Below are 13,474 nucleotides of genomic sequence, written 5' to 3'. Positions count from 1 at the left end.
ACCTATACAAAGGATCCCATAAATACATTACATAGAGTTGAGTGCTGTTAGACAGGTTTCTCAGAAATTCCTATAGTAGCATTTAAGATCTCCCTGAAATAATTCAACCTTCATAGTCTTTTAAATAAGGTGGTAGCATTGAAAATCGCAGATCGCAGATATATTACAACTTTCTGGATAAGATATTTTCATACAGATAAGGTGAATCAGATTATTTTACCCCCTTTTAGTGGTTCAAGAATACCACAAAATCCCCCAGGCACCTTTTACTCATAATAAGACAATATTAAAAGACATTCTAAAGAGAAAGTTTTTTTCCCCCAAAATGTCATTATTCTAACACAAGTCATATTCAGGGTTTTTTAAAGTTTGTTTTAATTTTATTGTCAGTCTTGGTCTCATTTTAGATAAGCATAGTCAGCATATAAATATAATTTTACAACCAATTTTGTCTCTTACTGTTATAAAGTTAACATTTTCCATGGAATTACATAATCATTATAATTATAACTTTGTGAAAATGGTGTATTATTACACTCTCAACTTTTTTCTGATTATTAGCTATTAAGCTATTTTTATTTTTCCCTGTTTTCCTACAGAACATTTTTGCTTTTGTACTATTCTTGGAATACATTTCAAGAGTTAGATTATTGAAAGATTATGAACAGTTTTATGATTGTGCATAAGGGTTTTCCACCAAAATTGTACAAATTCACAACGCTAGCAGCAAAGTGTGAGCATATCAGTATCTTCACAACTGCCCAAGCACTGGATATTGCACTTTTTAAATTTTGCTACGTTATTGCATGTAAAACAATAATGCCTCGTTGTTTTATCTTTATTTTCTGTCAAGAAACTGACAGAAATTCAAACTTGTCCAAAAATTTTATTTTTATTATTTTAGGACATATTTGGGAGAAGAGCAAGTGCCCGGAGGCAGAATGTGTCACGGGAATAGCAAAGAATAGGATGTCAACTCAGGAGAGTTGAGAATAGTGCATTGGAGAGAAGGAGAGTACGATAATGTTTGGGTTTCTATTATACGGTTATATTTTTAGTCAACCTTGGATTTCACAGTCATGTCACTTTACGCAAGGGAAATAAACATTCATACAAATGTCCAAGTCATTCTTTTTTTTTTTTTTTTAAGATTTTTTTTATTTATTTGACAGATGGAGATGACAGAGAAGCAGGCAGAGAGAGAGGAGGAAGCAGGCTCCCTGCTGAGCAGAGAGCCTGATGCGGGGCTCGATCCCAGGACTCTGGGATCATGACCTGAGCCGAAGGCAGAGGCTTTAACCCACTGAGCCACCCAGGCACCCCGGTCCAAGTCATTCTTATGGACAATTTAATGCTTAATATAAAATTGTTTAACATAAAGAAAGAACAAAAATAATCCTACCCTATTTACAGTTTCTGGATTCTTATCACTTGGTTCCTCAGGAATTTTAACAAGGAATTTAGAGGTGTCAGCCAACTTAGAGTGGGTTGGTAGTCTTCTGACAGTAGGGACAAATGTGAAGATCAGAGGTTTGGCTTCAGAATCACCAGAAGAGACCTAAGAGACATGTAATAAATTAGACTTTCAGTCTTGTTAAAGGTTTATCTTGACTTTATTTTCTAATTACCATGATATTTACTTCATTTATTTTGAGAAGTTGACTCTTATCTTGTGATCACGTGTATGGTTGCCAAAGAAAACAGCTGTAAAAATAGTGAGCGTGGATCAGATTCCTTTTTTAAATTATTCCATTTATCAGAGAAAGCAATACAACCCAGGAAAGAGCCTATTGTAGGGGATGGCAGCAAAACAGTGGATTGGTTAGTTGATCTCTTGGAACATTACAGGGCACCTCTACCTCCGTAGGGTCATCACAAACACAGCATCTATTCTGTTTCAAAATCAACTTTTATTCATTTAACCCTGGGTTAGCATGTTCAATCTGACTCATAATCACCAAGCATGCAAGAAACTTCCAACGTGTATCATTAATGAGGATACTAAATAATGGATTTACAATTGAAAGTATTTTTTTTTACTATTAGAATCCAAATGCCTGTCTTCAAGGATATCCTTTCTCTTTCATTCATGCTTTGTTCATTCAAGAGTAACCATGTTTTTAGTATTTGTGGTGGGGCAGGTACTTGGGAGCTAGGGATGCCATCATGAATAGAAAATGGTCAACAGACCATGCACAAGAAGAAGAAAGAGTATGCACAGAATATGAAAGGAAAGTGATGAGGGGTACCTGCATACCCACCCTGGGAAGCTCTCTAAAAGGCAACACCTGAAATGTAGGTCCCAGTGAAGAGAAAGAGAAAGATATCCCAGGCTGAGAAAACCAGATGAGTGAAAGCATGGAAGGGCAGCAGCAGTGGGGTGTGGCTCAAGCTTAGATCCTATCCCATGGACAACAGAAAACCATTAGAGCTCCATAGATTGGGAAATGATGAAATCACATTAGAATTTTAGACAGATAATTCTGGTTTTAAAAGACACATGGCTAGTGACAGGCAAAGAAAGTCAAGAGCAATAGGCTGAGGACTACCTGAAAGGGAAAAAGAGAAGACGGTGCCATAATCTCTCTTTCACAAAATTTGAATGAAGAATAAGGAGGGTTGTTGGGAGTAATCAGTGAGGGAAGGAGAGTCGAAGAGCTGCCTGTGTTGGCATGTAATCGGATAGACTTGAACATGTATGTCCAGTGGGGGTAGGGATCAGGAGAGAAGGAAAGCAAAACAAGGTCCTGGAGGAAGCAGGCAAAATAAGTTAAGAGAACATATGGTCATATATCCAGAGAAAATGAACTAAGATACAGGAAAGCTCATGAATGTGGTGTACCGGGGATCAGAAAGGTGGTGTAATCAACATTGATGATAAAATCAGCCCCATCTCATCAGAGTAACACTGCCCCTCTGCCACCTGCATGCCTCTGTCTCAAGAAATATGATATGCCCTGGCAAGACCCTCACTGCCCTCTCCCTTTAAGCCATGAAGCCCTCTATGCCTTGAAACCCTCAGATTTCACCTTGGCATTCCTTTTAACCCCAGCTGTGTCAGCCCCTGTGAGAAACCCAGACCTCAGTCATCCCACAATCCCTGTGTGCTATACATACCCATTGCTCTTTTCCCATCTGTGGCCTGCTCCAACTCTTGAAGCCTTTCCACCATACACTTTTTGGTATCCAGTCAGCCACCACAAAATCCTCCATGTCCCTAACCTCTTCTCTAACTTCTCTAATAAGCTCTAACCAAACCATGGCTTTTTCTAAAGGGCTTTGTCTCTAAGAAGCTACCTCAGTGGAAACTGTTTTCTCTCACACTGGGCCTAGAAGTACAAGCGTGTCCTCCTCACTTCCAGACCATTCCTCTTTCCTCTTACCTAGAAACTTCCAGATTTGAATCTCCTGTCAGTAGTCTATACTCTTTACTGCCATCTCCCCACACACAAAGGAAGCCTTCTTTCTTTGAAGATTTAGTTCCTGGCTCAATTCCACTCTTTTTAACACTATGTTTTGTGCAACACTCAACATCATAGCCCATAGGTAATTTTCTTCATCTTGTGTTGCCCTGGCCTCTACTCCTTCCTGATTCTCAAATCCCTAGCCTTAACCAGTACCTACAACCCCTCTATAATGTCACATTTTCCATTCTCTGGCCACCACTTCTTTTCTTTCCATACCTCCTTCTCATACTCCAACTCCAACATTTCTCAGATCTCACCAGAATAAAAATCTACTGATCCCTCCAACATTATATTGTCCCATATTTCTTCTTTTTAACCAACCTCAGTGACTGCATTAACCACAGTTACCCCCCGTGCACATTCCTCAAATGCTTTCCCCTCTTTCACATCATCCCCTCCCAACTGGGTAAATCACCATTCTCACTAAATCTAACCTCCTACTCTACTCCTGCACCACAACAGTATGTGATTGGAGGAAATCACACAAACTATGCTTATTGGTTTCACTTCAAATTTATGACTCAGCCCAAGCAGGCCCTTAAATGCCTCTCTATAAACATACACTAGCTATTCCGCCCATTTACTCTCCCACTTGCCTAGAAAACTCACATCCTCTCCAACATCTTCTTCCATGGTCTTACTCTGAGCTGATAAGTTTGTTTCTCATTTCACTGAGATAACTGAAGCAATCAGAAAAGAATTACCAAGGTTCCCATCACCACATCTACTCACCCACCCGCATCTTTGTTCTCTCATGTGGCCTGAAGTCCTGCCATTATGTCCCTAGTAAAATCAACTCTCACTTGAATATTTTGCTTTCTACTAACTTTTATTTATTCAACAAGGTATCATTAAATGCCTACTAAATGCTAAAGCACCACTTTAAGTGTTGGCGATGTAATGGTGAGCAAAAATCTTTACACTAATGGAATTTATATCGCAGAGGAGGAAGTAGTAAACAAAATAAATATGTAAAATATTTAGTACTTATATAGTTATAAGCTATGAAGCCTAGCTTTAAGGCTATTGCGATGACCCATGGTAGAGAAATGGTAGGTTGAACTTGGGTTGCTATGGTAACCATGATAAGAAATGTTAAGATTCTGGCTATATTTTAGTTATTTATTTTTTAAGATTTTATTTATTTATTTTTGCAAGAGAGAAAGAACACGAGGGGGGAGGTGGGCAGAGGGAGAAGCAGACTCCCCCCTGAGCAGGGAACCTGATGCAGGACTCAATCATGACCTGAGCCAAAGGCAGATGCTTAACTGACGGAGCCACACAGGCACCCAAGATTCTGGCTCTATTTTAAAGGAAAACAGAATTTGCTTAAAAATTAATGTGGGATATAAGAGATAGATAAGAATCAAGATGAGTACAAAATTATTGACCTAAATAACTGTAAGAAATGAGCTTTTATTTACTAAAATGGGGAAATCAACAGGTGAAGCTAGTCTGAGAATAAAGATCAAATTTGATATGCTAAATATAGATCCAAATGGAAATGTGGGAAGGGAGTCAAATTTAGAGGAGAGTCTGTGCTAAAGATGAAATTATTAGGGTTGTTAACTTATACATTGTATTTGAAACCACAAGACCAGATGAGCTCACGAAGGGAGCAAGCACAAACAAGAAAAGAAGAGGTCCAAGGATGAACCCTCCAGCCTTGCAACACAAGCGATCCAGTAGCAAAGGAAGAACTTGCAGAGGTGACATGGGATTTTAAGGAAAATAGAAAAGACTGGAATGTCACTGACATCAATAGGAAAGATGCCTGACTATCAACCAAAGGATTACCAGGCCCTGCTGAGGAGCCATGAATTTGTTGCAGTGAAGCCAATTTACTTGGCCTTTTGATATTCCCTCCAGGGATATTCAAACAGCCTCTCACAGGAACAGAGAAAGTCAACTATAGCACTTACAGAGCTGGTGTTTGGAAATTGGAAAGAAAGTTGAGGAAATTGAGAGCCCTTGTGAGAGTAGAGCAAACGACCAAAATGGAGTGGAGTTTGGACAGGTCCAAGAGAGGGACCCTCAGATTCCAGGGACCAGTGGTCTCTGACACTCAGAGAACAGATCTAATGGCATGTTGAGTGTCTGGAAGAATGGCTTGGGTTTACAGTACAGTATGTGAAATTGTAAGATTTAGAAGTATGGTAATTCTATGTGGTCTAGGCTTTGGCCTTGAGACTGACTATCTGGGAATAAGAAAAAAACAGAAAAGACACCAAGCTTATGAAGCTCAAACAACTATGACACAAGAAGGTTGACAAGGTGAGCCCAGGGAAAACAGAAGTCATGCTGGGTGACAGTAAGACTGGCCTGGAGAGAGAGACGGAGAGCACGGAGGCACAAGGTGAGCCTGGGGTCAGGAGGTACCTGGAGCAAGCTGCCTGGGACGCTAGATTAGTAATGGGATATTTTCTTTGTGAGCATGTAATCAAACAAAGAGGACTGGGTATCCGTACGGGAGATTTCACCCAAGTTATAGGTCTAATGAACTAAATGTAGGCCACTTACTATATAGTATAAGTTTTTGGTAACTAAAAAAATGAAAACAGCTACGCCTTCTAGAAATGATGCATATTCCTTAAGAAATATCAAACATACAGGCAAACCCTTCTAAGCTAACTCTCATTTTTTAATATTCTCTTTTTGGTAAGATTTTATTTATTTATGAGAAAGAGAGCAAGAGAAAGAGCAGGGGGAGGAGCAGAAGGAAAGGGGCAAACAGACCCCGTGCTGAGTCCAATGCAGGACTCCATCTCAGGAGCCTGAGATCATGACCTGAGCACAAACCAACGTCGGACACTTAACTGGCTGCACCACCCAGGTGCCCCTCATATTCTGTAATGCCTTTAAAGACAGTTGTCCTTATTTCCTCATTGCAGTCATGTCAAAATTCCCAGGTTGCTGCTAAACATGGGAAAATAATAAATCAATGCTCTCCTTTGTGGTAAGGAACATTAGATCCCTTGTGAGATTTGGAAAGCCCATTAGTCTTATCAGCAATAACAATATAACACACTTATTGGATAGATTATTTCCTAGGAAGACCTTTTTACATGACTAATCTCATCAATATCAAGATAGATAGAGAGTGGTTTTAGCAACAAAAGCACTAGAGGTAGTTCAGATAATTCATCACAGAATTTCATGTGGGCAGGAGATAAAGACAGTCCTTTAGGAGTCAAAAGGTGAATTGTGACCTTATCCCCAGGTTCTATAGGCCTACTCCATCTCTCCCCATGATAACTACAAGTCTATCTTGAAATTTAAATACTGATACATGAAAGGCTTCAGTATAAGTGCCCCAGGGGTCTGAAATACATATAACCATTATTAATAGGACATAGCTTTGCCTTCTAAAACACACACAATACCGAAAATTTACTTCTTCTATGACCTTGTGCAATTTGAATAATGCAATGCTATCTAAATCTCTAAAAAACAAATAGATCGCCATTACTGACACCCAATAAACTACAGACTTTTTAAAGGGTAATAGCTATAATTTCAGTGACTAAAAGGGAAACAAAATATAAATGAAAACTGATGATTCAGTGCATAAGGTGCACTTTCCACCCAATGCCCTCAAAGGAATTTCAAAGCATAACCACATGTGGACAATGAAAGCAACAGAAAAGTAAAATTATTTCTTTCTACATTATTGTCATATTTTCCTACAGACACATCCATATCCGACAAAAAATGTCTTCCCTGGTGGAGGAGAACAATTTTTTTTTTTTTAATTTTAGTTGAACCCATGCATGATGTCATTCAAGAATAACATAAAAGGGAAAATCTAATAGGACTAAAGACGTATTCATCTTCCTGGGTTACCGTTGGAGAAAAAGATCAGGGATAAATTCCTGTCTGAACACACATCCTCAGAAGCACCACCACAAAAGTGGTATCCACTTTTAAGCTGGGAGTACAGTGTTAGCACAGGGCTCTTTTCATCGTTAACCAGCATCCTCTTATCTAACCAAGGAGGTACTGATTTCTTTCTTTTTTTTTTTCTTTTCTTTTTTTTTTTTTTTTGGTACAGAATTCAGGTTGGAAAAGGATTTGAAATTACACTAGATACACGATGCAACATTTAGATGAAGAGCCATGTGTTAGCCAGGGTAGACTGCTGAATCCCCTGTTCAGAAAAGAAGAAAAAAAAATTTTTTTTTCTCTCTTTACTGCATACGGTGGCCAAGTTCCAGCGGAGCCCAGAAATGAATCGCTATGGTGATGAAAAATCATTTTCCACACAAAGCAGAAACAGATGCATGTTAATATCATTGCACTTGTTAAATGCCGGTTTAACACTTTCAAGTTGTCAATGCCATTTAAAAACACATCTTAGTTCCTATCCTTGGGAAACTAGTTTAATAACTGAAATTAGACCTGAGAGGATGAACATCTCGCCCTCACTACGGTTTCAAGCACTCAGAACTGTCTGAGACTGTCCCCCTCTCACCGGACAGCCGAATAATAACTGAAGAAATGGCGTTTCCCCGTGCCATGCAAGTTCACTGCTCTGTTGCTCAGTTTCTGGGCTGCAATGCCTTCCCGTCTTCTATTCCCCTAAAAGTTCTCTTCCTTCCTGTGGTGACACCCACACTCACAGATGGCCACTAGCCTCCTGTTAAGAAGAAGAGGCATCGCAGGGCGTCAGCTTCCACACTATGCCAAGGGCAGTCCTGAGCGTTTTGTGGGGTTGGCCAGCAAGCAGTTTGCTTTTATCTGCTCGCCCCGCCACTAACTGCAGATAATAACATTTCATTTTGATATACAGGCAAATTTCTCTCTCCGCAGGCAGCTCTCCCTCAAGCCCTCTTGCAGCAAACACCGAAGTGCACAGCCTTTAAAAGTTCTTGAAAGCATTAAGGAAAGACTTCCCTTTACCTGGGGTGTGGTCTGAATGCTCCCTGCTAGGACGCCCGAGTTCATTTGGAGGTAATTGTTCCCGCAGTCCCTCGGAAACCCCTGTTCTGGAAGCATTGATTCATCACATAAGGGAGTGAGCAAACCGATGACTGAGGTGGGAAGGGAGCCTCTCACTAAAACAACACACACTCACACAGAAAAAAGGAATTCTAAAAAGAGGTAAAGTGGCATCCTCCCTGATTTGAAGAATCCTGTCAGCTCCCAAGAGTAGGTTTATGTGTAGATAATTTTTAGATTTGGAACTTCATGAGAGGTCATGTTGACTGCTGAAATGAAGCCAGGAGAAGTAAAAGAAAAAGAAAAAAAGAAAGAAGAAAGAAAAAAAAAAACCCCACCTATACGTGTTTGCCCTCTTTTCTTGTCACGCATATATTCCAATTACATATTCTATGCAAAGAGAGAAGCCAGATTGTGCAGTGAGGAGAAGCTGATTGAAAGGCCCGAGCATCTGCCAATCTCAGCAACCAGTTGGTCACACTCACTGAGAACACTGAGAGGAACAAACACATGCAAACACTGCGCCTAAATAAAGCCCTAGAAAACACACAGCGATCATTTCAAAAAATCAATAGCATTATCGGTCTTTGGCATGTAAATGCAGCAGGAATGTCTGTAGTGACTGAAGTTTTGCTATTAATCACTTTAGCTCTAGAATGAAGCTTGGAGTCAAATATTTGTTGAAACAAAATTCCCCTCTGAGGTTTCCTGGAAGACAGTGAGTGTCCTGACTGCAGACAAACCAACCTCAAAAACTCACATGTGAAACTGACTGGTGTCTTCAAGCTTTTGGAATTTCTACTTTTTTTAAGTATTGATTTTTCTCCAAATCTGTAATATCTAGATTTGTGCTTTGGCAAAGAAAGATGTTGTGGCCCAAGGGTTGGTTATAGACCAAAGGCTATGGGAAGGAATGAAGATTTTACTTTGGGGACCTAGATTATACCTCTTTACATTTTCAACCTTATCAAAAGCCAGAATTTGTGGAAACATTACAAGTAAAATAATGTTCAAAGTGATTCTACTAGCACATTGGCAAAAATTCTCCCAAACAACACAGCACTTTTTGACCTAGAAAATTCTCTAAATTTCTGAATAGAAGTGCTGTTACATCCCTAGGTAAATTATATGCCTTCCTCTAGGCTATGTATATTTATGCATACTCAAAAGAAAATATAACACCCTCCTGCCCTTAAAGAGTTAACATCCAATTGAGAATAGAAAACAGATTACAAATAACAGAAATGCAAAGCACAAAAAAAAAAAAAAGAGAGAGAGAGAGACATTGAAGTTCTCAAACTTTATGCATAAACTATAACCACCTGGAGAGCTTGAGGAAATCTGCCCTTAGATTCTCCTTTTTTTTTTTTTTAAGATGTTATTTATTCACTTGTCAGAAAGAGAAAGAGCCAAGGCAGGAGGAGCGACAGGCAGAGGAAGAAGCAGGCTCTCCACTGAGCAATGAGCCCGACACAGATCTTGATCCCAGGACGCTGGGATCATGACCTGAGCTAAAGGCAGACACCTAACTGACTGAGCCACTGAGGAGTCCCTGCCCTCAGATTCTGCAGGTCCAGCAGGCTCCCCGCTGATGCCTGGCTGCTTGTCCATAACACTTTGAGTAGCAAAGACCTTGGGGGGTTTTGGAAGGACGTGAGATCACAGCTACATGGAGTAATTCAAGGAGAAATCAGCACTGGTGCTGCACTTCAAAGGATAGGGGACTGGGGGCTTAGGAAAGTGGGATAGAATAACACTCCTTTAAGCAGGGTTAAAGGCTTGAGTGAAGGCACCTGTCCTAACAGCAGATGCCGTAAGAAGAGTCATAAAATGTGAAAACCTAGAGTTGATCATTCACTGGCTGGGGGACCCAAGGGGACTCCCAAAGACAATCGTTTCACTTGTGAAATGTGGGTAGGAATAGTACTTGTCTCACAGGGTTCTTGCAAGGATTACTGTAAAACCATGTAACCCCTAGAGGTCACATTCATCTTACACAGTCCTAGTGAGTGGCTCCCCATGGGGAAGTAGCAGTCTGGTCACCTGTCAATAGTTTGATCCGTTCCTTCAAGTAGACTCTATGAAGCTCTTCTCCCATACCTCATTCTGTCCTCTCTCTGGTCTTTTCTCTCTCATTTCCGTCCCCAATCAAAGCAATATTTATGCATGTTGGCAAGTCAACTTTGGAAGGGGAAATACTTTAGCCCCTATCTTTTGCCCTATTTGAACTCTTCCTTGAGTCATTTTACAACATGAGAACCAATTGAATTAATCCATTATTTTGTTATTTGACTCTGTGTCTTACTGGCAACCTCTCTCGAATCATTTCTTTCCCTGGCTTTATTAATAATTGTTGGTGTTTCAGACTATTTGTTATATTGATGGAAGTAATAATTGTTAGTTAAAAAAAACATAATGGTCATGCATTATAACAGCATGCTTCAGCCATCTGGTTAGTAACTACATATAGCCTCAAAGAGCACATGTATTTAGGACAATTTCTATAGAAACCATCCTTATTTAAATAGAAAATGATGGCACCTATTCAAAACCAGGCCCCAGTCCTGAATGATGAAGAGTAAGGAAGTTACTTACACAGGATGGAGAGGTGGGGAGGAAGAGTGTCTGTCCTCCAATTACAAAGACTTTTCCTATTAGTAAGAACATCACCTAGGGTCTGCCCAAGACCCTGAAGCATTTAGAAAAACAAACCATTTTTCCACAGCTTGATGAAGGCATTTAGTCAGTTAAGCTAAGCCATCATGTAAACATACTTGTTTATTTCTGCATCTTTTTATATAAACACAAACTTTTTAATGCTCTCTCTCCCACCAAATAACACAAAATGCTCTGTTGAATAATCTTTTCCCAAGAGAAAATAAAATATGTCAAACTTTGCAACGGACAAATACAATCCAAATTCTCTTTAAATTTTGGCATTATTGATGGCTGAAGTAGGACGTCTTTCGCCTTCTTTCTAAATAGGTATTACTACAGTAACTTCTAGCCAAAAGACTCTTCAGATACTGCTTTTAAAATAAACAATAAAGAACAAATAGTCTCTCTTCTTGACATGGGAAACAAATTTGAGAAAAAAAAAATAGATTAGCACACAAAAGTTTGCCAAGAAACATGTGATTAAACAGATCCAGCTGCCAAGGCTATTCAATTATCCATTTGTCTGTTCCTATACCCTGTGCTTGATAACATAACGTACTAGAAATCCCATTTATTTATCTTCATAAACATATGTTGAGTACCAGGCACTACTCTAAGCTCTGAGAGACACGAAGACAAAGAAGATTTGGACTCTATTCCCAACATGCGTGACAGTTTCACGAAAGACACAAGTTACATGGGTGGTGAGTGAAGTCGGAAGACGGTGCGAGGTGATGTGTGGAATACAGACCCCATGGGGAAGTGGTCTCGGGCCATTCCCGAGGAGACTGCACTCTTAGCTTCTGCATTCTTAGTTCCTGTTTCTGGTGACCAACACTGGGACACTTCTCATTCTGATTTAGTTTCTGGTTGGTGTTTTCCCTCTAAAAATGCGACTCACCAAGAGTTTGGATCCCTGTCTCTAGGGCAATAGGTGATTCCAGGGATCCAATCAGGGCCATCTCAATTCACAGACTCAGAACTGAGTGTATTTTATTTAAAGTGAATTCTGACCTCTCATCAAAATATGTGAGATTCCATCACAGCCTAAGTTAGGCTCCATCTTTACCAGGCATCTATATTGGCCTCCTCTGTATTGCTTCTACTTCTGTTGCTTCTGCACTCATAGGTTCTCTCCTCATTGAGGTTTATACTCCTAGTTAATAGGATACTGATACCCCTCCTTAGTTCAAATACACTAGAAGCTTCAAAGTATTGAGGAAAGCATAGCACCTAAGTAAGACCATGACATAATTAGATATTCAGAAAAAATAATAGGCCTTGTACATGGTAGAATTTGAAGGGAAAAGAGACAATGATAAGAAATATTTATCCATCAGGAATAAGCATTTGGTGGTCACTCTCCCCTGTTGGATTCACTTTCTCCATTTGGCTTCTGGCACCATTTCCTATCGCTCCTGTTCCTATCTCCTAGATGCTCCTTCTCTGGCTGCTTTATGCCATCCTACCCTTAAGCTTTGAAGTAGCCCAGAAGTCACTCCTTAGATAATCTCATCCCATTCTATAGCTTCAAATAATAAGCCAGTGAGTTCCAAATTTATTTCCCCAACCTGAATGGCCCCCCTGACTGATACTCATGTATCCAACTAACATCTTCACTTGGATACCTCATTGATATCTGAAACTGAATTATTTGTCTTTCTCCTAAAATTATTCCCCACCAGAACCCTCAATTTCCCCACCTCAGCATATAGTTGTGCAACTATTTTTCATTGCTTAGGCTAAACATGATGGGGTCACATCAATTTTTATTGGTTTCCCATAATCCCCCATCAATATATCAGTATTAGTGAATATACCAATAATCTTGATTTATCCCCCTCGCCAATTTATCAGTATTATCTACCTTCAAAATAAATCCAGAAAATGTTTATACCTTGCCACCTCTACTTCTAACCTCCTAGTAGCAGAATCTACCATCATCTCTTTTCCAAATCACTTCCTCCTAACTAATCCCCTGCTTCCTCGTTGCCTCCTATAGTGAATGGTCTGATCAACAATCCATACCTCTCTTCAGGCCAAAGGACTATTCCCCAGCTGCTGGAAGTGCTGTAACAGTGCTCAGCTGTCTGTCCTCTTCATGAGTTGTTCTCAGCTGAATGAAGCTCCTTGCCCAAAGCCTCCCCACCTTCTCCCGGGTTGCCTGCATCCAATGGCTACTTGATACACCCATATATAAAGGCCTGGCACTCTCCTTCCAATTTAGGGCAAGTCTAAAAAGCGTTCCCAAATTCAGAGCTCCTCATGGGGTCAGTTAAGCTTTTATTGGGTGTGCATTGCAACCCAATTCTCTCTCTCCATTATGTTGCTGCTTTCCTGTTTCCACAGGTGGTATCCCTTAGAGCACTTCCCATGGGGGTAAACTTCCTGTAAGCTAGCTCTACCTCAGA

General features: G+C 40.0%; 1 protein-coding gene across 9 annotated transcripts in view; it reads right to left on the bottom strand.

Annotated features, from left to right (window-relative positions):
* Positions 1–13,474, bottom strand: part of MLIP (muscular LMNA interacting protein) — a 254,404-nt gene that overhangs the window by 141,560 nt on the left and 99,370 nt on the right. For all 9 annotated transcript variants that reach the window (XM_080805321.1, XM_080805322.1, XM_080805324.1 and 6 more), the window contains exon 2: positions 1,403–1,558. In XM_080805321.1, the coding sequence (XP_080661447.1) occupies positions 1,403–1,558 (156 nt within the window). The remainder of the gene's footprint in view (positions 1–1,402; positions 1,559–13,474) is intronic.

The sequence above is a fragment of the Martes martes genome (genome assembly GCF_963455335.1).
Source record: "Martes martes genome assembly, chromosome: 6".
NCBI classification, from domain to species: domain Eukaryota; kingdom Metazoa; phylum Chordata; class Mammalia; order Carnivora; family Mustelidae; genus Martes; species Martes martes.
This window is presented reverse-complemented; position numbering and strand designations above follow the sequence as displayed.